The sequence below is a fragment of the Tigriopus californicus genome, chromosome 4 (assembly GCF_007210705.1).
Source record: "Tigriopus californicus strain San Diego chromosome 4, Tcal_SD_v2.1, whole genome shotgun sequence".
In the NCBI taxonomy this organism is placed as follows: Eukaryota; Metazoa; Arthropoda; class Copepoda; order Harpacticoida; family Harpacticidae; genus Tigriopus; species Tigriopus californicus.
The window spans coordinates 9698143-9722444 of NC_081443.1; the positions used below are offsets into that span (position 1 = coordinate 9698143).

Genomic DNA, 24302 nt, shown 5'->3' on the forward strand with positions numbered 1-24302 from the left:
CTGTTGAGTTTTTTGGCATATGTTGGACGAATAAGGAATGAAAGGTCCCTTTATGAATAATTTGACGCTTGAGCGGAGCTGTTTCTGGCTTGCGAGTGTTCCGGTTTGTTTACCTTTCCTTCCGACGTCAAAAGTTTCATCTGAAAAATTACCAAATAAATATTGGAATTACTCATGCCGTCGGGAGCTAACTTTTCGGGCAAACTTGGGCCTTTCCCTGATGGGTTTTGTTCCCCGACGGCGAATCTACATCAAATCTCATCTCTCACAGCCTTGTTTAAAACTTTACGATAATTCCAGCCCTGTCAGCCATGCAAGACCACAGCATTCCATGAAGTAGTGGTAATTTGTGATTAAGTATCAGTTCCTTCGGGTCCTTGTCGTTGGTCAACCGTGGAACATGTTGGCTTTAACAAGTTCTTGAATTGGTCCTCATTTGCCTCGCTCAATACCGTTTCTCTTAAAGATGAGATTGTCTTGAAACAAGGACAGTTCTCGGCGAATAAAACGAAGTGAGTGGGCTTTCTTGGTTGTAAAATTGTGCGACATCTTCTCTTGAAATTCCGTCCGTGTCCACACCATGTCCTTCTTTAGTGTCTTCATCTCTGATTCTCTGAGCTTTCACTGAAAAGAAGTCCATTTATTAGCCGCTGCTGGGACGAAAAAGCCCCTCTAAGTTGGTGAAGGATGGGGAGTCACTTCTAAAGCTGTACTTGTTTCGTCCCATTCATTTCTCATGGCCTAAGTATTTCCTTACGTACTTGCTTTAAGCAGCCAAGCAGAAGAAAAAAGGCGCCAAAAAGATCGATCTCAAATGCGCGACCTTTTTCGTCTAAGTTCAATATTTGATTTAGTAGGGGAAGTGCCGTTGCCTTGGGCCTGACATCCTGTCCAAATTTTGTGGGTAAGAAAGTGCTCAAGATGTGTAATTTCAAAAGCTTTTCCTTCAACCAAGGACGGATATATCCCAAGAGTGGAGCCATTCCGAGGACTAAAACATGTTAGGGTGTCATTCCACGTGTTTTAGGAAAGGTCTCCAACCCAGTTGAACCAATGAAAGAAGTCGTAAAACCAGCAGTAACTGAACCCAATAAAATCCTATCAACATATTGAAAATCCCCCTCGTTTAAGGATAACCTTGAGGAGAAAAGGATCTGACAAATCGTTTCGTTGAGCTAACAATGGAGCGGATTTCTTCGGAGTGTATTTCTCATTGTGAGGTCCAGCTTCTTCATGATTTCTTGTCGCCATGGAGTGGTCACTTGGTTCAGATGGACATCCAAATGCCATCCTCGTCGTCCTGTTCGGTGGCCATCTGAGAGATGATTTATCTTTTACCGTAACTCACTTTTTTATTCTCTCGCTTGGTTCCAAATTGCGACTCATTCCACGGTCCATCGACATTGGATGGAAAACGACCCTCGCGCCCACTTTGGATTGCATTTTTCTTGAGTAAATGCACTCTCATTATGTGGCCAAGTCTACGCCCATTGGGTACTCGCACTTGTTTGCCACCAGGGGGACGTGCAACAGAGAAAACTGTTAGATTAGTCACAAATTGTCTCGTGGACAAAAACTGTTGTGGTCAAAAATCTTGACAAGAGAATGCAACAATTGTTGGTGAGCGGCAGTTTGTCCAACCAAGATATTGCTCAAGATCTTAATCAGGGGCTGGGGATTGTCTTCTTAATATGAAATCCTACTATTCTTGATTGTTAGCATCTTCAAATTTCTAAGGAAGGGTTCGATTTATCTCCCAAAACGAGTACCTTTCTCATCTTTTTTACGACTTTGGGGCTATTGGAAATATATTCATTTGTTATCCTTTAAAACGGGCTCGAATTTGGAAATGAACCACGAGACACTCTAAATGTTCCTTTACACATCGGGCACCCAGGATTTTCCCGCATGATATCTGAACCCACGATCCTTGTTGAAATCGCTCAGAGTTGTACGTTAGGGGCTGTTCTTGCCTTTTATTAGTTATTGTCCATGTCTCCAATTGAATCCTTTGCTTCTTTCGGCCAGCAACCGGAAATGGGACAATCCCTTTTGGCGTTCCAAAATGTTAAAGAAGAGCATGAAGAAGCAGAGAGCTCTGGCAACGGATGAAAATTGTTTTCTTCCCTCACACTCCTCTCCTAAGTTGTTCCCAGCCCGAATTATGAATGGCCTCTCACTCCTATCTAAAATGGCGAAAACGGTTCAGCCAACCGCGAACAATGTGTGGTGAGCACTCTTTTACTTCTTTGTGTTCCACGGTCCATCAAACCGTTGTTCCATCTGGAGGAATTCATGGGCCTCTAGAGCTTCAAATTGGTGGATGTCTTCTCAATTCCCACCATTTTGTAAACTCTCGAAACGACAAGGAGTGATCGTAATAATGATCATGCCTTCGCTGTTGTTCCCAGTTTGTGCCTCGAGAAACAAGTCGTTAAAAGCTGGCGTAAACAGGAATTTAAATACCCATTGCAAGGACGAGATCTATGCAAACCCCCTTGTTTCCCACATAAGACAACGTGAAGTGGGTTTAAATGGAGGCCATTCAAGTTCCATTTTTTGTTGTGTTCCAAGTGGGACGAGTGATTTCGCAACGTTAAATTACTCTCTTTATGGGTCTGCCACGATGACACAAAGGCTCAAGCAAAATCCATGGATTGATAGCAAAGCACTCCGAGGCTAGTGCACAATCATTCTCCATCCAGCCTTGAACCAGGCAAGCCACGATCGTAATCCAAATCAAATGTCTGAATACACAGTTGAAGGGCGGAAGGGGTTAGCAGGAATTGGTTTCGTGGGAATATATTATTTATATCTTCTAGAACACATCGCAGAGCTTAGTCGGTTATTGGATCTGTCGACAGATATCAAATCTAGGACACATCAAAGTCAATTGGGTTCAGTATCAAGGTTGTCTTAATGAGATTGGAATGTCTTGAGGCTGTTCTAAAATCTTTGGATGTGATGGGAAACCAAAAAGCCACCTTGAAACCTTGAGGTGATTTCTTGAGGACCCTTTTTGGCATGAAAATATGTGGCAGTGAATCACGCAAAAAAATGAGTCATGCCTCCGATTCTGCTATGGCCATTTGACGCTTATTGCTCCTCTCATTTGGAACAAAATATCACCAAAAACCGGGCAGCCCTTACTCTTTAAAATCCCAAGCCAACTTTCAAGATGTTTTCATTGGGACCTTAGGTGTAATTGTCACCCTTTGCTTCTGCATTGCAATACACGTTTAGGAACGGGATTGAAGCAGCATTGACGGTTCCAAATGCGATTGGATTCAATTCAAGCATCATTTATGAATAAAACCTTTAACAAAAATGGTCACCCTGATTAAATGCGCTGGACTTTTTCTTTAGTTCATATTTCGGCCGCCAGGGGGAAATTCGTGTGTCGAAAAGAGGATGAGACAGTCCTTTCGTGTATGTAATGTCAAACAAATAAGGCTGTGCCTAGAGGGCTAGTCAGGGAAAAGTCACTCCAACCAAGCCACTTGAGACTTTGCTTTGAACATATTTTGGTAGTTGGGCAGCAGGGTGTCGGGCTGATCGACTTCTCTTGCGTTACGCAGTTTCAANAGCAATACACGTTTAGGAACGGGATTGAAGCAGTATTGACGATTCCAAATGCGATTGGATTCAATTCAAGCATCATTTACGAATAAAACCTTTGACCAAAAATGGTCACCCTGATTAAACGCGCTGGACTTTTTCTTTAGTTCATATTTCGGCCGCCAGGGAGAAATTCGTGTGTCGAAAAGAGGATGAGACAGTCCTCTCGTGTATGTAATGTCAAATAAATAAGGCTGTGCCTAGAGGGCTAGTCAGGGAAAAGTCACTCAAACCAAGCCACTTGAGACTTTGCTTTGAACATATTTTGGTAGTTGGGCAGCAGGGTGTCGGGCTGATCGACTTCTCTTGCGTTACGCAGTTTCAACCAAAGCAAACAAAGCAACCGTCAACTCACTGGCTCCCTGAATTCGGAGCTTGATTTTGAGAATCACGTAACTAAATGTGCTGAAAGCCGATCCCCATCGCACACAACAGGCAGCCGCTAGGGAGCCAAAAACATCTCAGAAATCTCTTGAGTGTCGCTTCTCTGACTAGCCCTCTAAGGTTAACCAATGAGTAAATTAAGTAATTATAAGTGAATGCCTGTAAGTTTCGAGCAATCTGTCCATATTCACCAATTCTCGAAGCTAACTTTTTGGTCTCTCCATTTAATTTCCTCATAATTTCTCTCACTGTTTCTCCATTGCTAACTTACGAGCTTCTATTACGTGGAAATAATCTTGAAGTTAGATTATAGCTGTACCTTGGAATATTACTCATGAACTATTATCCCCCAAGGATATTTAGTTCTAAGGCCAGGTCCTTTGTACAACTTAACCTCATTTCCAAATCATTTTGGCCAACACAGATTCATTGTAGGCCTTTGTTCTTACTTTGCTCTATAGAGTGCTCTATGAAGGCACATGAGTTCAGTGAGAAGAAAAGGTCGCCTTGGGAGGTACTTCGTTCCCTAGAGAAAAATGAAATGTCTGCAACCTTGACGCGAACGAGTAACGGGCTATCTCGATTTTTGTTCCCTCAGGCGGTTTCCAGCCGCACTCTTTCTTCACCATCTTGTCAGCAAACACTTTAAAGATCAGCGCCAAAGTCGGAGATAAAGAGTCTCCACGAGAAGCAGTTGAAACAACGATAATTTTTATCATAAAAGTACAGAATCGAGTGTGATCGGATGGTATCTTGAAGAGTGGTCCTCGTGGTCATCTTGAGGAGGTTTTTCCCGCACCCAAGTAGTTCTTTTGAGAGGTTGAATTTAGCAACAAGAGATCACAGAAATGAGATGGGTTTTGTGGGAACTGTTATACTTATTGTTATATTTTGAGTTGCCGGATGAATTGTTAGTACATTTTTGATAGTGCAAAGATATCTACTGGTGAACTGGCTTTTCACTTTCGCCAATGTTATTTGCAATCAAGGCCTTGACGCTTGGGCTTGGAAAATCTCATGTGGTTGAATGTTTTTGCAATAGTGCAGAAAGTATGTGAAAGTACTCTTGTTGCTTTTAACGCAGAAGTTTGGTGAAGCTAAATATGGAACACTTGCTCTTCATGAATAAAAAAGCATCCCAGTCTGAAGTATGTAGATGGTCATTCTTTTTTACATTTTCACTACTTAAAGAAGTGTTAAAAGTCAAACTGTACAACACAGTGTGCTCTCAGTTGACAGAACACTCCATCTAGGCGCACACTTCTTATAAAAACATGCCAAGAGAGCTTTGTCAACACTCTTTCTCTCCTAATCCATGCAAATATTGGACATTCATACCAAACATCTGTCAAGCAAACATACAAAATGTTCTTTTATCCTTGCCTAGATTTTGTTATCCATCACAACAATTACTTGACGTCCACGTCGTTCGACCATCAAGTCATGGATTTTTATCCGCACTCACCGAAGTACTATATTCTCTCCAGATGAAATAAAACAGAGAAAGACGGCTCTGAATGATAAACGATTTTGTCTCACCGCCCCTCTCGACTTTCAAGAATGCAAACCTCAAACACTGTAATAATCCAATATAGTCCAAGCCGCTCCTGTTCCACTATTCCGAAACCATGCATGGGGCGTGTGGGCGTTGAACATGGAATGGAACGTGGAACTCAATCCGAACTTGAGCAACATTGTATTTGGAAGGCTTCCTGTTCAACTTCTTGAACGAGCAGTAATTGAATTTGTGCAGTGAGTCTTCCCCTCGTTTGGAATGCACGAGGTCGTCGATGGATAGTGGGTTGGTGGGTTGGTGGGGGCCCTGCCAAATAAAACATGGATGAGGGAAATGTCATGATTTACGACTTGGAATTGTGGGTGTTTCTTCTCGGCTGTGCTACGATCACGGCGTAAAATTGTTAAGTCACGCTTTAAGCACCTTTCTTCCTAATCAGGAAATATCTCGTAACAAACGAGTCAGAGATGGTGGCGTGGTCTTAGAGGCCTCTTCCTCTTCATAGGCACCGTAGGTTCAAGCCTCAGGAGGGAGATATGGTACATTGATTCTGGTTGCTTCCCGTTATGATTTGAGTTCCAAAGTTTGATGGTCCGCCTTGACATTTGCCATGGAAATTTTTGTATGCTAACACAAATCTTCTGATGGAAGAATACTGATCGGATATGAGGATTGGAAATGTTTGACAATGTAATGACGAAAAAAACTCGCCACATTTCTTTTTGGGTCCAGACTTTCATCCCTTTTATGTTTGGGTGTTAAGGTCAGAGGGTTCTTCGTTTGTGGTGGGTGGTTAGGGTCTAAAATGTCCTTGAGAAAGGTTGAGAACGAGAATCGAGAATCTCACGATCGGAATCTGCTATCCACTCGACTTTTTTTGATGATGATGATGATGATGTTTTTTTTAGGGTCTCTGGATAAAATTAAAGATAGATAAGTACAAAGAATGAAACTTGGCATAAATTGTATGTTATCCAAAGGCAATACTATCAATGTATGAACATTAAGTCAACAACGCTTCTTCATCCCTTGATAAGCCTTTAAAACTGGATTTGTGTGCGTCCACCCTTCGTCCTTCGATTATAGATTTGCTAGATTTATACGTCACATAATATGAGCAAAGGGATACCAATAAAAAGTGTGTGAGTAATTCATCTAAGCTTGATGAATCATTCCTAAGTCCCTCCTCCATGACCACCTTTTTGCTTGAAAATACTCAAACACTTAAAAACTGAATAAGTGCTCTTTGCAATTCCACCAGTCCCTCCCCGCCTTTAATATCTCTCCGTTTTCCTTTCAGATGCCTCTCAAAAGGTGTCCACGTCCTTGGGGCCCAAAGGTCAGAACCTGTCACGTGACGTCACGGTCAAGGCACGTGAGGGTGCGCCCGACACGCCTGATGCTTACTTTGAAAGCTCACCCCCACAGAATGTGTCGGCTCTCATGGGCAAGACAGCCTTCTTAACGTGCGTGGTTCGAAACTTGGGCAAGGCCAAATCCGTAAGTGTGCCTTTTCCACATCTTTTATTGGCCAATAAATCATTGACATTTAGCTTCGCGAGGTTATATTTCAAATTCTCGGGGATTGCAGGGCGGGTGAGGGCCAAACGGGAAAGGAGGTTGAGTCGGTTATGTAGGTGAATTAGGAGATACGGGTTGAAGTAATGATGGTTCATGGTTTTTAAGCCTCTTTTCAGTGAGGCCTGGATACAAGATCTGCTTTTCAGCACTAATCCAACATGCAATTTTATATACTACAACAAGGACAGGTTGATGGAGGTTTAATTTTATCATTTATTTTTGAAATGCATGTAGGTTTGCCATGCTTCAATATTGGCTAAATTCGTGTCTGAACTCGAGGTTTCTTTGTAGAGTTGCAGAGCAACGACAAGTGGTAGATAAGTATATATTATACGATCAATGCAATGATTAATTGTTTGTGACACTCGCTGAAGGGGTTGATTATCTCGTACGGATCATTTGCTCCCACATGTGAATGAACCCAATTATTATCAATCCACTTTTAATTGGACTTCAGCAGTCCTAAAGAAGAGTTCAGTAAAACTCACATGTGATCTTCATGACAATCGTCACCTCCTTGGTTGTGTCATTTTGAATGCGTGATTTACATGAATAACTGATCACCTGTATTGTCAAAAAGCGCTCATGCCCACCATATCTTCGAAAATCATGCAAAGGCCTTCTTTAAATATAAAACCCCCAAAAATACTCCATATGAGTCCAATCAAAAAACCTAATTTTAAGAAAGGACCTTGAACAGAAGTTGCATGATTATTTTATGAATGATTCCGAGCTAGTCGGCTTCAAGTCCGATCTAGTGACAGTTGACCTGAATGGGGAAAAAGGTCAATTTGATTTGGATAGAGTCGTTCATGGGTATGAATTTGTATTGCCTATATTTGACAATCAAAGCCGATGTCTCCGTTCAGAGCAAAGAAACAAAGTAAGACAAAAAAAGAAAAAGAAATACTTCAAACCCGCAAATTCGATTTTCCACTTGGTTGGTGCCCATCTTGTCCAAGTTGGTCAAGTTTTTAAGGAGAGGGAACTTTTCTGTATCGACGACCTTGTTCATACCGTTCGCCCTTGGGGGCACGAATAGCAGTCCTTACTCGTACCCACGCAATGGTCCAAGAAGTGTTCCACCTTGAGCGAAGACTAGGGAATATAGCTAATGGAGTTCTTCCTGGAGCCATCTTCTCGCTAATGCCATACCTTAATGGAATAATTACCATGACATGCTACGTCATAACTTATTGTCGTTTTCTTCAAATACGGACGTACATACGTATGCCAAGAAATGGAGCGGAAACATTGGTTTTGATGACGAAAGATGAGCTTGATCCAAGAAAGGAAGTCCTCGTCTTGGGGAGGGTTTCATTTCAATCCCAGTATGTAAGAACATTGGACGATGCAATAACCCTTGTCAAGATATAATCTCCTTTACTAAGGAAACAGCATTGCGCTTTTCTATGGAAGCTAACATGGGGAAAATGGTATGAGTACTTAACATTTTTGAGCATGCCCTCCCGAGACGAGTTCCTTTTTTGGAAGTCTTCCCAAGGAACCGATTTACTTTTACCCTGAAGATATTTTTTTCCACATGATTGGGCGAGATCTGGGTCATCAAAGTCTGCCTGTTTAAGAAGAACAAGGGAAACAAACTAGAGCAGTACAGTGCTTATTGTTTCCGGGTTAATGAATTTACGACTTGTTCTAATTTTGACGGGGCGAACAGAGGAAACAACCAGGCTCTAGAAATGTTTTTCTTCTGCCTTTTTGAGCAATGGGGATTCTGTCCGTCCGTCTGTGGTCTCGAAGAAGCTCCCATAAAAGCAGTCATTTCATAAGCTCCATTTGCGTTCAATGTCAAGAGATCTGTGAGCAATTTCAATTTGAAAACAAGGAAAAACACCCTATTTTGAACATTCGAGTATGTGATGTGTTTAAATCAGATGCATATTAGCTCATGTACAGTCTTCAAGTCTGGCATTGATCTTGAGCTGTCAACCTTTAGGGCCCCCAGAAATAAGATATTTGACTGGTGCAACATTATCTGTGGAAAGATGATGCCTGCCAATAAAACCATCTTGGATTGATCCATTCCTTCCGGAGAATGATATGTACTGTTTAGTACGTATTCTGGGCTCCTTAACATGTCAGACATTCCAAGGTTGGCCGCAGGAATATTGATGTCTACATACGCCACTACGCTGAACGAAACATAGTTCATTTTCTGACCGTCAGAGTACTCTGTTATCGATTGCTCCATTATAATGCCCTGAGAACAAAAAGCCCCATGCATTGATATTCTTCATGGTTGTACAAAACTTTCTTTCTTGTTCTTAAAATATTACCAGAAGAATATTCAGCAAATACAGCATGGCCTTTACCGTTAAGTTTGGGCCGCCTACTAGGCCTGACGGATGAAGTAAGCTCTTTTTTTTACGCCTTAAACCTGATAAAGATAATTTTACATTTCTGTATCGCTAGATTTACCCACTGGGATGGATCGATCTTTGGGTTCACCTTGAGGGGTTGGAATAGATGAGATACATAAACTCATCCAAACTCTGCCTTAATATCGAATGAAACACTTTCTCAACAATCTGAACGAAAGGCCCGGCTCTTGTTAGGAGAGTCCCCTAGGATTCATAATTCCCACCAAAATCAAGAGCAGACGGGAACTGTCACATTCCCAAGTTGGAAAGGAACCTTCCCAAGATTCCAGATTGAAAGAGGAACCCTTTCATTTTCGCAAGGAGCTTGGATCAGACACATGGAACATATTCAGAGATTCCTCAGCTTATCGTGCTCTTCCTTCTTGAAATTAGAAATGTACTGGCTTTGCAAGTGGAGGGAAAGAACAACTCGAACATTATCATCTCCTCTTCGCTTCATGCCCGGGAGAGCAAAGTAAACACCTCTTTGACTAGAGATGGGATTAATAAATGGGACGCGTTCCCTCTTTGTGTCTAGATTGTCAAGAATTTCCGCCCACCTTTCCGCCGCCAAACGGATGCATATTCCCATGTTTTGCGAGAGGCCATTCGAAAGGCAGCAAGGTTGTCTTTGACAATTTGGCCCTGTTTCAATCAGGAATGATCCTTTCCTAGTGACTTCTGTGTGTTCCACGGAGTTTCCAATCCTCTCTTCTGACTTCCGTCCCTCATCCTTTTATGTGTCATTTTAGATTAAATGGCTTAAAAGAGGCCTTTAGGGCTCGGCACACCTTTTAGGTCTACCTACTTGGTCTGTCTAGTAACGTCCATTGTATTCAAGTATTCAGCTTGACTTTGCAACTCTCGCCCTAAAATGTTCCTCCAAAAGAGAAAAAAGGGTCCTAGACATATTAAGAAAGACATACAATCGTAATATTTTTTAAAGGGATAGAATCTTCAAGGGTGCTTGCCACCATTTTGGGCCAGATTATGGTCCAATGCAGTCTCAGGAGCCGAAATAAAGGCTATTAGATTACATATTCAAGGCTCGTGGGTCTGGTGCAGGAGCGTTGATCTTACTATGAGGATGGACCTTAAGTAGGTAGAAAGACAAAAAACGAGTTTTGCACTTCTGGGCAAACGGCGGTGGGATAAAGGCCAGTAATCAGAGGAGAAAAAGAGAGCACTTTTAGTGCTGGTCCGTGGATAAGCGAATCTTTTAGGCCGAAAATGCACCAAGGATGATGGAGCGGCTATGTCTTGGGGCAAGGTGGAACAATGGAACATTTATTAAAAGTCTCGTTTTTCGACACATTATCAAGAAAAGGGCTCCCGTAAACGAACGATCAGAGGTCACGGAGCTTTGCTTCCTCGAACGGCGCCTCGGTTAATGGGTAAAAGTGATTATTTTGAGGCACATTCAAACAATGACGGAGTTATGCCTTAAATAAATCAATAGCAGAAATGAGGCCTTACCTATGTAGGGCGCTCTCTATTGCCCTTTCAAAGGAAAATAGGGATGGCGGATTTCATGTGCCCATTGTTATTGTTAGGGATCTTAATGGGCCCAAAATGCATGTATCAAAAAAGGTGCATAATGTACATTGCATTACTTTGGTCTGGCCGTGGGCCTCGAATAAAAGATGTTCGCTTGACCAAATTTCTCGAATACGGAAAAGTTATGATTCTTGACTTGTCCGATCACATTTCTTTCGCGACCTGTCAAACAAAATACGTTGTTGAGTCTCTTTTTCACTTACCATTTCCTAATTTAAAGTGATAGAAAAAAATAGAACAAATTTCTAATCTAATAATAAAGATAATACTCCACTCGTAGATAATGGAGGCAAAGATATTGCGCAGGTCTCATCTATGAAAGATTAAGGTGTAGTCCTCCAAAGTAATGGAAAGTTCGATGAGCATATTCAGTTGAAGGTGGGTAAAGCTTTTCAAATGGGTGGTTGGATTTATCGCACGTTTAAGTCCAGAGATAGCATCACGATGCTAACTAGCATCACGATGCTAACTCTGTACAAGTCGATTTTTCAGCCGCATCTTGAATATGCTTCACCCATTTGGGCTCCAATGTGCTCAACAGGTTTGCAAAAGGTCGAACATGTCCAAAGATGTTTCACTAGGAACATCACAGGAATGAGAGAGCTCTCGTATTGGGAGAGACTAGAAAAGTTGGGACTGTACAGTGTTCAGAGAAGGTACGAAAGGTATCTGATACTGTACGTCTTCAAAAGCATCCCTCAGCTTTGTCCCAACCCAGGATTTAGGGTCAATTCTAGTGACCGTAGAGGCTTAATGTGCGTATTGAGAGCACCTTCAAGTCCTCGAGAATCCAGGCTAGTTCGAACAATGAAGTCCACTTCTCTTCTTTCTCGGGCTCTCTCATTGTTTAATTTGCTTCCCTCTAATATTCGTGGGGAATAGGTAGGCCTTGTTAATCCGGTTGCATCTTTCAAGTCAAACTTGGACAAATTTTTAGATAGCATTCCACATCAACCCTACATTCAAAGATTAGCTCGGTCTGCCAACTCAACTTCGTTGGTGGACCAAATATCATATAAAGATTGAAAGGTAATAAATAGACGAATTACAACCTTTCATTTGAAAAGTACTGGGGATTATATTCCCTGTACCGATTAGAAAAGTCCGTGAAAACCCAAACCCAAAAAAAAAAAAGAAAATAAGAACTCCAACTGACGTAGAACAAAATTGGTGGATGGCTTCTTTGTCGAAAGTGTTCCCAGTGAACAAGCGAGTCTTGATGAGTTCCCATGTGTCCCAATGTTTGGATAGAAAATATGAACATCCACGAGTAGATACCCTTCAGGATTAACGACTCCAAGAACCACAGACTTGATCCAGAGAAATAGTCGAAAGAGCGAGAGTACAAATGGCAGGAGCGCTTTTGGCAAGAGCGAGTTGAATGATTTCTCCAGTCTTATCAATGAGGTTCGGACTGATGTTCCAATTTCCATTGAGTGCAAAGAAGGCGGAGAAGGCAGGCTCCTCGAACCCTACTAATGATGTTGGCAATCATATATGAGTGGCTTCATTGGCTTGGGCTCACTTTGCTCGTCCTTTGATGGATGAGGAGTGGCCTTTGCTTACAACGAGTACAATCCTTCGTGAGAATCATTTGTCTTGAGCACAAGAAACCTCTTTGAGGTCCCTCGTTTATTATCCTCCCATTCCGTGATTAAGCGTTAATTGCTGGAAATTCATTATTGATCATTCAAGAGTTCCAATTGGGTATCCATCTCGATCGATCGAGGACCTTGTGATCCTCTACGGAGTTGAAGGACGCTTAAGGCTCAATGAGGATGAATCCCAATTGGAAAGTGCCGCCGTCCCTGCCTCACCATTGTTGTTCCCTTCCACCATCCACTCACTCGGTATCATACCATTCTCATGTGTGTTTATCAAATAACTTGAGATTCAAAGCCTGAGTGAAAAAATACCCAGCTCAAGATATGAGTTCAAAAGAATAGCGAGGCCCAAAGTCGAACGGGCAGCTTTATGAATATTTCAGGATCAAACCCCAATGGCGGAGGCTCTTTTTCTCATTCTCCAGCTTCCGTTTGGTGTTCCCATTCGTTCCTGTTGCTGATGTTGTTGTTGCTGTGTCTCAAATTCAGGGTTAGATTAGACCTCTTAAAGAAAGGATGCTTTGAAGCCTTTATGTCCTTGACTTGTTCTTTTTAACCTTTGATCCTGACCGAAGAAAAGACTTGGGCGTTACCATGGGTGTTGGCCTTGACGTTAGAGTGAGAGTGCTCATTGCATCAATATTGAGGAAAAGGGGAACTTGTGTAGCCTTTGATTTGAGACCTCTCTGGAAATACAAACAGAGGGCAATTCCTTTTTTTGAGGGGGATGTGTACAATTCTTCTCGGCTTCGTGATGGCAAACGATGTCATATCAAAAAGATAGGAGGAATATCTTTCTTATTGAGCTTGGAATTTGCATTTTGCAAGCTCACACACTCACAAATATGGCTGAATGGTGGCATTACTATGTCTCGAATATGATAAAAAGAGTGCCTCATTTTTTGTTCGTCAGAAGAAAACACTAAAAGTTTAAAAAAAAACTGCTAAAACTACCATCTGGGATGCGAGAGGGTTATCAACAAAAATCTAACGTCCCAATAACCTTCCGAGAGGAAAGATTAAAATCAACGCTCATCTTTAATAATGCATTCATTGTGAATGTAAACAACCATGATAATTGAAGAATAACTTGACCCATGCTTTTTTAAAAAAGCTACCCATGTGAGGGTCGTTCATGTACAGTTTGGAAAACGTCGGAACCATGGGATGCTGAAATTCGAGGAGTAATTTAATAAATCATTATTTTGTTTTTCAATTTAAAACACACTCTTATACTTTTACCGCCTTTCTTTGAACATGTTGCCGTAAACTGATATGATTTAAAGTTTATCATGTGCTTTTTGAGCTACACATGTATATATGGCCAAAAAATAAACTTGTCTTGATTTCAAAAAGTGCCCTAAACAATCAAAATTCCGTTTTGACAACTCATCGTTTTTTCCCAACAGTGAGCAATTCTTAAGAGCAACCATCTACGGTAGGTTCTTAAATTGTTAAGTCACTTTTCTTTCTCCTGATCTCGCTGAGACTTGATTTTCACACGATTATCAATAGGGTTCTTTCGCTAAACGAAAATATGGTTAGAGTTCTGCACATCAGAGGACGCTTTGTGAGTTAGCCTCTACCAAATATAGGGCCGATCGGGCCGATTTCTTTATATTGAATTATGATGCGTTTGAGTTGTTTCTGGCTAATTCAATTAAATATTATGCAAGATTAGTGACCCAAGTCACATAATGTCCGGAAAAGAAATTGCGTCCATGGCCTGTAACGACGAGTTCATTCAGCAATCTACAGTGCTCTTCCCCATTTCGTTTTCGTTTGGGCTGTCTGACGGTGGTGATAAAGAACCCTAGGTCGGTATTTTTGGCTGTGATTAGGGCCCTGTATTTAGAAGAGTACGACCGTTTCATCTTCACTGAAGTTAGAGATTACGCTTCTTATCACAGCATAATAGAAGAGGACGACATTGAGGTCAGCGCACCATTGCAGTTGAATTTTGTACCTTCAATTCAGTTCTAAAAGAATGTGTTTATATGCGTCCCAGCTCTAAACCAAACACATTTAAAAAAATATGTGATTCTACGAGTTATACATGGCTTTGGCTACCCTTCACGTTTTGCTTTGTTTTGTTTGTTACGAAGTCAGAGGGCAGCTCTCTCGCTCGGCCTGCCCCCTGATTTTAGGTGTCTCAATTGAGGGATATTCCCGCTTCGTTGTCACATCCCAACATTAATTATTAGCTCACCCTCGGGAATGACCGCAGGTTCGCCCATTTAAGCTGTTAAAGCAGTAACTCATGTTGTAATCAAATACCTTTCAGAAGCTTGGACTTGACTTCCGAGGGATCGAACCAGGATTCGCAAATTGGAAAGCCTTACCTTTTACGTACCCTTAACGTACTTTGAACGTTTTAAACACCACTTTATAAGCCACCATCTACATTTTCTGTTGAAGAATACATAATTTGAATTTGGTGTTGTTGCAATTGCCTTTAATGATGCTTGAAGAGTAACTTGAGCCTTAGAACTCATCCTTATTGGACAAAAATTTACAAAAATGTGTTTGGTTGGGATCTGGGACCCATGTAAACTCATTGCTTTGGAACGGAATTGGGAATTGAAGGTTCAAAATTCAACCGCAATGGTGCGCTGACCTCAAAGTCGTACTCTTCTAATATGCTGTGATAAGAAGCACAATCTCTAACTTCAGTGAAGATGAAATGGTCCTGTGTCTTTGGGTCAGCTAGGAGCTATTGCAATTTGCTTCATCATTGACTGAAATCAAACATTGATTCTTGCGTAAGCTCATCTGCATTTTTGGCGATGTCTACTTCAACTTCATACACGAAAACGGCTGACACTACGGTCAGTTTATTGGGTTTAAGATTGACCTGATATTAACCGCATGAACGGGCAGAGGAGTCTCGAACAGGTTAAAAAAATACCCTATGAGAAGTAGGGTAAATCATAACGAGCACTGTGCGTAAAAATTGGGGTGCAAGAAAATTACAATTTCAGTTGCATATTCCACTATGAGCTTTGAGGCTGACATGTTAGGATAACAAGTAACATGGATAAAGATTGTTGCGTGGGGTTTTGAAGACATTTGTCAAGCTCAAAGGCCTGAGCCAAGTCAGGAGGCCCAGTTCGGTGTCCTTATTACATGTCACAAGACTTTGGTCGTCAGTCTTGTTTCAAGGAAATGAGCCAAATCTACAATTCTCAAGACTCTCCTTTGGGCAAACAAGTTAGAAACTTTTCTCGGACTTAAACGTTACCAATGGTCTGTTGGTTCAGACTTGGTCTAGGATCGTGTAGATCAGAGAGCAGATAAGTGCATCTTCTTTTCAAAAACGATGTCTGTAACCATTCACAAAGAACGCCTTTGTCATTCATACGAGCTCTTTCGGAGCCTGATTGAGAAAGGCTGAATAGAGCTGAGAGTAATCTTTATTGGACCATCTTGGACCCTGTAATGCTTCCAATTTATTGTAAGCTTCTATGGAAAGGTGCATTTCATACTGAAACGTGCGTCTGTCGGTTGATTGCCAACAGCCTTCCAGCATTGATCCAAAGACTTGATACCTGAACGTAGACGCACAAGAGCCTCGAGCAGAGAGAGGCTTTTGCAATTAGTGCCCAAGGTCTCAACCACCCACCTCAATAAGTTGGCCCGTTTTGCACCGAATTCCGCCACGAAAAAGTTCGAGGCTACCATAAAACAAAACGAGCCGTCGTCATTTAAGTAATTAAGGAATCGCACACAACGAGCTTTACTTTGTGTCTAAGATCACTGAGAATAGCCAATATGCATCGATTGTCTTGTCTACCATATGAATTTACGATCATATTAATCACATGCGTAGAAGTGACATGTGTACAGTACAGAAATGCGTGGTGACTATTTAATCATGCCTAATAAGCACCTTTCATGCTTTCACGTACTGAAGAGGACTCAAAAGGCATCTTTATAACACTCTTTTGTGGTCATGAATTTCGTCTTTGGTCTGTTTTTCTTGGTAACGATGATTTTCCTTGTCATTATCTCATAGACAAAAGAGGCCATTATAACAAAAGTTTTGTTGGCGTTGCAATTAAGCGAATGAACTTGACACCAACTAGCGACAAACTCATTCGGAAACGACTTAAGGGCCTTTTCATAGCTATTATCATTAGTTTAATTAACACACTTTGATGCCTTTAGCACTGTATCCAACGAGGACGATCTCCAGCCAAACTAAACAACTCAAGAGTTTTTGTCCACATCCATTAAGCATGATCCGTCCGAAGCAATTAGAAAACCCACTCAACGACACAATTGCGTGGATTCCACGTGCATTCTCGCCAGAATTAGCCGATACTTCAAATGAGTCTTTACGAGATGTGAATCCATTAGGTGCCCTACTTGCTGTGGTGGTAAGGAATTGTGGGATAAGCTCGGCCGACCTCCACTGGAGGGTGTAAAGTGTACAATTTTGCACTTCTAGGTACACAAGCGAAAGGTGCCATGAATTATTGATCCCCTTTGGGATGATGTGCAAAGAATTGCTCCATGGAATGCCACAGAATGTGAAAAAGGCCACATTTTTCTACCTCCGTCTCTAAGGGCGTAAAACTCAGCCAGACTAAAGCGCTTCAGGTTGCATACAACCGCCTCGTCTTACTGTATACTGTGCCAAAGCAGGCCGCCAGCAAGGAAAAAAAAGCCGAAGGCCACCAGTTCATTGCGAAAAAGGAGAAAAGGAGGACTCGAACAATGAGAACAATGACTAAAAAAAATGAGCATTCGAGGTCCCCTCTTTGAATGAATGAATGAATTGAAAGCGTGATGAAAGGTTTCTCATCTAAGGAACCAATATTGGCTAAGTTCCACTAAAACGAGCGTATTGAGCCATGCCTTTGAACTCGACCCACACCCCTTTTCAACTTGTTCCTTCTTCGTTGCAGGTGACTTGGATCCGGCATCGAGACGTGCACATCTTAACCGTGGGCGAGTACACGTATACCACGGATGAACGCTTTGTCGCTCGCCACAATCGCGACACGGACGAGTGGGTCCTGGTCATCAAATATGTTCAAGATCGAGATGCCGGGACATATGCTTGTCAGATCCCGTCCTCACCACCTCGATCTTACCCGGTCAATTTGAACATAATCGGTGAGTACGATTAGTACTTTTGTGCAAACGCGGATTGGAAATGCACGTGATTGATTTGGACAGATGTCCAACGATGGATCAAGGGATTGGGACGTGGGTGACCAATCATGCAATCTAACGAGCCTGCAGCTGGCCCCTTTGGAAGCTTGAGAAGGGGTCGAAAGACTTCAGAGCTCTAGGAGAGCCATTCGCTAATGGTTGGAGATCGCCTTGACAACTACCTACAAGTTCCATTGCACCTTAATGTCTTCTCAATTACCCCGGGAAGGAGAGTGAGCCTAATGAAAAGCAACAAATGCCAAGACGTGTGAGCCATTTCTTACTCCTATATCTCACAAAGAATGAGCGAGAGAGAGAGAGTTGTCAGCGGCAGGAGCATAACAGTGGATGACAAGCTACTCTAAAACTTTTACATTACCTTGGTTGGAACTGGTAGTAGTACCCCCGTAACCACCAACCACCAACCAACCTAACAGCCTACCTAGTTACAAGCTCAAGTTTATAGTAGAACAGAGGGATATGCCAGAAGAGAGGCCGAGAAACGTGTAGTTATGCTTGACAATGAGTTATTATGACAAGGTTCTTCCAAGTTTCTCCCCTTTTCTTAGTCATCCATAAATCAAAGCACGTTCAACAGCCACCCCAATTTACAGACTAAAGAACATGTTCCAAATTAAGTGTTCCAAAGGGTTGATTATGAAGTAGTGTTCCCTTCATTCGCCGTCGTTCCTCTGGTCCACAGATGAAATGGGTTAAAAAGTCTCCAGAGATCTGAGACGTAGCTTAAAGCCTGTAATATGTTGGGGAAAGTCTAAGAAAGTCAAGAGTCAACAAAGCTCAGATGAACTTGTGTCATGTCCTCCGAAGGCCACCAAGATTATTCAGCTCTTTTCCTCTGGGATTTACCAACTAATGTCCCATCTCTCTCTTGGCCTTTCTTTCAACGAAGTTTCCGCCTCTGACATCAAAAGGAAGTAGTGCTTGCTTCCCTCGCAACTTCTTTGGGGTTGGACAGGGTTGGAGAAAGATTGTTATTGAATGAGCAATTTCCAGGCACAACACCCGGACATTTTGGAATGATGCATGTGCACGAAAATGACATTTTAATGGCCTTTCAATTATCGGAAATAAATGGGACGCGGTGAAGGAGAATCTTTTCATGTCCTGGTCATACATGGTACCAACCAATCGACGTCGTTCGGAAGGCAGGTCTTTGTACGATAAAGGTGGTCGAGTACACCTCATATGCCTATATATGGAAGGTAGTGAGTGCAAGACTTCACGAATGTCCTTAATTACTAGAAGATCCATATCCAAGGGTTCCCAGGTCGTGCCAACAAGGCTCTCTCTCTCAATAACCAATATTCGTTTTAAGATGAGCTTGCGTGCTTCCGAATCTGCCATCAAGACCGTCAGGACCTTCAGGACCATCGGTGCATGTGCGGTAATCCTTGACAAATAAGATCGGATTGAACGAGAATTGTGCCATTCGCGACCTTCGCCGCCCAGAAGGATTGAGTTCTTTGGGATTTGGAAGCCATGTTCGGGCGAAGGTGCAATGTTTGACTTCCTGAAGTCTGATTGACTGGCACACCACTGGCAATTGGAAATGGGCGAATCCCTCCTCCGCGTCCAAAGTGTGCGTGCGTGTTGGTGCGTGAATGTGTGTGTACGTTTGAGGGGCAAGAAATTTGCCAAGAAGCCAATATTTATTGAAAGTTTCTTTGTTGACTTTGTTCAGAGCACAAAAAATTGAATGATTGATTAGGAGCGGAAAGACCAGCGACCCAACACCGCTACCAAATACGAGAGTGAGACAAGAGAGTAGAAACAGGAGAACTGGGAGAGTAGCCTACCTCGTATTTTGATACCAGAGGCTACAGAAATGGTGCCACCTTATCCCCTGAGGGAAAGCAACTCATTTCCAAATGGACACATCTCTCATCCCACGATTTAATGAAGATTAAAGCCAGATTATCCTTCCGACCTAAAACAAACCTTTGACGCCAGGATAATGGGAGTAATGGCAAGATCCGGTCTCCACCTTTTTGAATCGGCGATTCAATTCCAAGCGGAAAAATTAAGGAACACGTGTCTATGGACCATTGAAGATACCCTTGTTCCAAAACACGAAGGAGGGGAAAAAAGGGTGCGCGCGGCGTGTGGGAACTGTAAAGAGTGCTGTCCCATCTTGTCAAGCCATTCCACTCGAAGTTTTACGATCAGTTTCGTTGTGCTTCTCTGACGAATATCAACGGTCACAGATGTGTGGAAGTTGGTCCATTCCGAGTTGGCTACGGATTCGGATTGATACGGTTGGGGGCGATCTCGTTTAGTGATCCTCTTTCATGAGGAAGTGGCTATGGGGAGGCGGGGGGCGAGAGGGAGCTATATAAGAGCGATATAGTATATCTGTGGGAGTCCCATATTAGCCGAGACGGACCCATAAAAACCTTGCCAACCCAAAGTTCAAGCTCAAATATCCGGAAAAAAGTGTGGCTCTGGAAAGCTTCTCGCCAATAGCTCGCGACAGACCCTCTTTGCATAAAATGAAGCTTCTATCCGGGTCTAAGTGAGCGAGCGGCGGCTCTTCAAGATTTATTTCTCATACCAACCAAGGATTATGCCGGTAGGCCAAACCGAGCCATCCTTGTAGCATTAAACGCTTAGAGAGTAATGCTTAACGCTCCTAGACTCGCCCAATGATGCCAATGAGCGACGATTGAGCCATATTGGCTTCAGCAAGTTCATTACTTTTAAGACCGTCATGATCTTGGAACAAATTGATTATGCCTCCACTACGTATGTACGAGTATTTACTCTAGCATGTGTATGTCCTAGTCATTATCCTATAGGGATTTCCCTCCTTTACAAAGAGGGTTTCTCCGACTTCCCAAATGAAAGGCATTCATTATTTGGAACCACGCCTTAAGTCTCTGGTTACTCAATTCAAAACATGTCACCCCTGTCCGAACATGCAATCTTTGGCTCTCGTGAGTTTGATTTTAAGCCCGATCGCATTTGCCATAGAAAGCAATCACGTTTCCCAATGATAAAAAATCCAATACATTCAGTCCAATCCCTCCTCATTCTGCAGGGTTTCCTTCACCATAGACCAGCATACAGCAGGGACTTGGGGGAACTAGGTAAAAAGAATCTGGTTGATTGGATAGACAGCCGCATTAAAGGCTCCTCTGAAAAGGCTACATTTCCATACATTGCTATTGCTCAAAGAGACCCATGTCAAATCCGTGGGGATAGGACAAGCTTTCCATTTGCACCCACTTTGTACTCCTCAGACGTTTTATGAGAGGCTGCTGGAATGGGGACAATTAATGGTACCCAAAGCAAAGAATTCATCCCGCAAGGAGACACGTGCTCCTGATCCCAAGGGCATAGCGCTTGAATGGTCTGTCTGATGTGCATATGTTTGCATGGCATGGCCGCCTCCAGCCAGCCATGAGTTCATCCCGAACGAACGCTTGATCTCACTTTACATCTCACTTTTCCAAGTCATGCTTTATTGCTGCAGAATCCCGGACGATCTGACCCATAAAGCAAAGATACGAATGAATAGTCTCTCGCTTTCTCTACACATCCTACACTTCATTGACATTTTGATTGGATAACTCGAATGTTGTAATTACTTGATACTTTACTTCACAACAGGCTTCGTGAAGTCTTTTCGGTTTCTCGTGGTCGGCACATTCATTATTCATGAGAGAACCAGAAGTGCTTGTTTTCGGCGGTAACTTTCGGGATATGTAAATGGTGCCAGAATTGGCTCGAACATGCCACCTTTCGATCAGCCCTCATGAACTTCCATTATATGGACCTCTTATCAGACATAAGGGTCGTATAACCTGTGTCTCCATGCCAAGCAATTCAAGCGACCACCTCACATTTCTATTCCACACTTTGACCACTTTCAATGACCACTGACTACATTAGTTAGGACCACATTGTCTCCGGCAACTTCTGTATAGCGACAGCTGAACAAGTTCAGGGTGCCATATTTATGTGATCATGAAACTGTGGTTGTTTGTGCATAATTGAGGTAGTTGATCAATATCCAATCGTACCTGGCTGGCCATTCATATAAAGTAGTTCTTTCTGCGTCGTGTCGGAGTGTTTTCAATCTACATATTAATTGTCTGATTGTTTTGGTAGGTGGTAATCACTCACCCTGTTGAAACGTGTTGTTGACTTTCGTGTCAAGGACACTCATCTCCTGGGGTGGTAAAAATTCTGCATTCATTCGGGTTCATGGTCAGAGCACCCATTTGTTTTACATGCTCGTATGGACCATAATTGAAGTTGTTCCACTTTCGAGTGTTGTATTGTTATGTCAGGTTTTGAATTGGCAAGGTGCGTGGTTGGGTCTTGTTCAAGCCCTTGACAATCTCATTTCAAGCCCGGATGATTTTTATGTCAAATTCAGAGCGAACCCTTGCTTGGACATGTTCCCATGTTCCCCCTGGGAGGCTCCCGCCCAACTCTCATCTCACTTGGGTACCTTCAGTTAGCGCTGTAACGCTGGACCGTGGAGGAAAAAGTGGCAATTTCGATCTGAAGGCCTATTTCTTCTTTGATCCTCTCCAACAAGGCCTGGGTTTCATTGCACTGAAGATTGGGAGGCTTCCAAGAATCGTCAAAATCCCTATCCAACTTACTTTCTGTTTCCTCTTCTTCCTAGTGACAAATAGTAAGATCCATTGAGGACTGGCACCCTCCCCCAACAAAAAATCTCTACAGCTGTTCGTAAAATCCCAATCCCGGAATTCCGGACAAGAACGTGGAGACCCCGTTCCATATTCTTCGTCAGCTTTTATTTATATTCTCAATGTCAGGACATTGAACTCAATATTATTCATACATTGTCATTTTCTGGTCAAAAAAGTGTAGTGAAACTTCTGCCTCTGACATTTTTCTTCTTTTTTTGGGTCAGTACCTTCTATCGGTTGACTGGGATTGCTTTCACATCCGATATCGGTTTCAAGGCCTTGGGAACCACAAATAGAGTGCAGGGTTTTTTTTCTTTCTTTTTTTTGTCTGGATGTGACTTGCTTTGATGCCAAATTGTAAAAATTCATGGCCGCTCATTCAAGCCCTATAAATGGTACATGTACTGGATGTGCTGTACAATAAGAGCAATGAAAACAACGAGAGCGACTACGTTTTTCTCCAAGCCTTCACTTCCGATTCATTTGACGTTAACAAAGTTACCGCATGCCAGACTAAGGAGTATGTGGAAACCTTGGGGAAAAAGATCAAAAGGGATGAGTAGACGACTCGCGAGCAAAAGAAATGAATGCCCAATATGCGGCTTGGGTTGCCATTTTTTCACTCATGATTGCCAAGCCAATAATGGCTTTGACAATGATAATTTAACATAGAACACCTGATAACAATTCACGTCCTGTCGTTAAGATGAAAAACCACTTCAATATGTCTTAACTTGCGATATAAAAAAGTAACATGGGAACATGATTGACCCGCTTGGGTTCACTTTTTCCTGAATGCTCATACCCTCACGTTATAACTCGACGATGCGAGTAGGAAAATTGGTTGGTTAGATGCCCTGAATGACTCGCTTGAATGCGATCAAAGCCATCATATCTTCAAAAAGAAAACTAGACATGAGCGGCTGTGTCCACAATTATTGACATTGGAACAGTATCTAAAGCCTCCCCGGTTTATCTAGATATGACCCAATTTGGCCGACCGGAAGCTCTCCAAAGTTTCTTATTAAGCATTTCGTCCCTGACCTTCACCAGACGCACACACTCACACACACACTCATGTAAGAGGAGATGTGTCCGATGTATTCGGTCGTCTTCCTTGGTCCCAAGGCCTAAAAGTTGGCTAAAAGTCTCCATATCCAAGTGGTTATGTAGTAACTTATTTTCCGTATTGTATTCAGCCCAAATGTCAGGGCAGGCAGGCCAATGCCAATGCCGCCCAAGAGAGGCCAAGACAGATAATTGAGGAGTAGACTCACGTTTTGGGTCTGGTTGGCCTAGAGTCTCATTGGGAGCACAAAAGTTCCATCTGTTTAATGGGCGACTCTTTCGCCAATAATACCCGGCTAACAATTGAAGGGCCCCGGGATGAGAAAAGTGACCAAAGTGACTCGGAGAGAAAGCGGGGAAAAAGGGGGAGATCGCTCTTTGATTCTACAAGCTAAACAGATTCTTTTTAAAATACGGTCCATGACTCCCCCAAATTAGGGTCCTTGCAAAATGTTCTAATAAAACCGAGGCTCTTTAAGCGATGTTGGTGGTGATGTTGGTGGCGGATAGTAGTCCCGTTGGTTTTGGCCTCAAGCCAGGCAAGATATTTTGAACATCAGCCTGGAAAGCTGTGTCAAAGAGTAGCAAAAAGTGGCTTGAAAAACGGCCTCCAGTCTGCTGTTACGACACACATTTCTTGTTGTGACCTCAAAGTGCCTGAAGGCTGAACGCAATGCGGCCGGTGAGATGGCCTTTGATGAATCTATGAAGAGAGACGTTCCTGGTTGGCCAATCCTCTACAAGAGCC

General features: G+C 42.6%; 1 protein-coding gene across 4 annotated transcripts in view; it reads left to right on the forward strand.

The window, feature by feature from the left end:
- Positions 1-24302, forward strand: part of LOC131879778 (neurotrimin-like) — a 68151-nt gene that overhangs the window by 29247 nt on the left and 14602 nt on the right. For all 4 annotated transcript variants that reach the window (XR_009373196.1, XR_009373194.1, XR_009373195.1 and 1 more), the window contains 2 exons: positions 6819-7018; positions 17552-17762. Coding sequence is in view for 1 of the 4 variants with exons in the window: in XM_059226193.1 (XP_059082176.1) it covers positions 6819-7018; positions 17552-17762 (411 nt within the window). In the remaining 3 variants the exon portion in view is untranslated. The remainder of the gene's footprint in view (positions 1-6818; positions 7019-17551; positions 17763-24302) is intronic.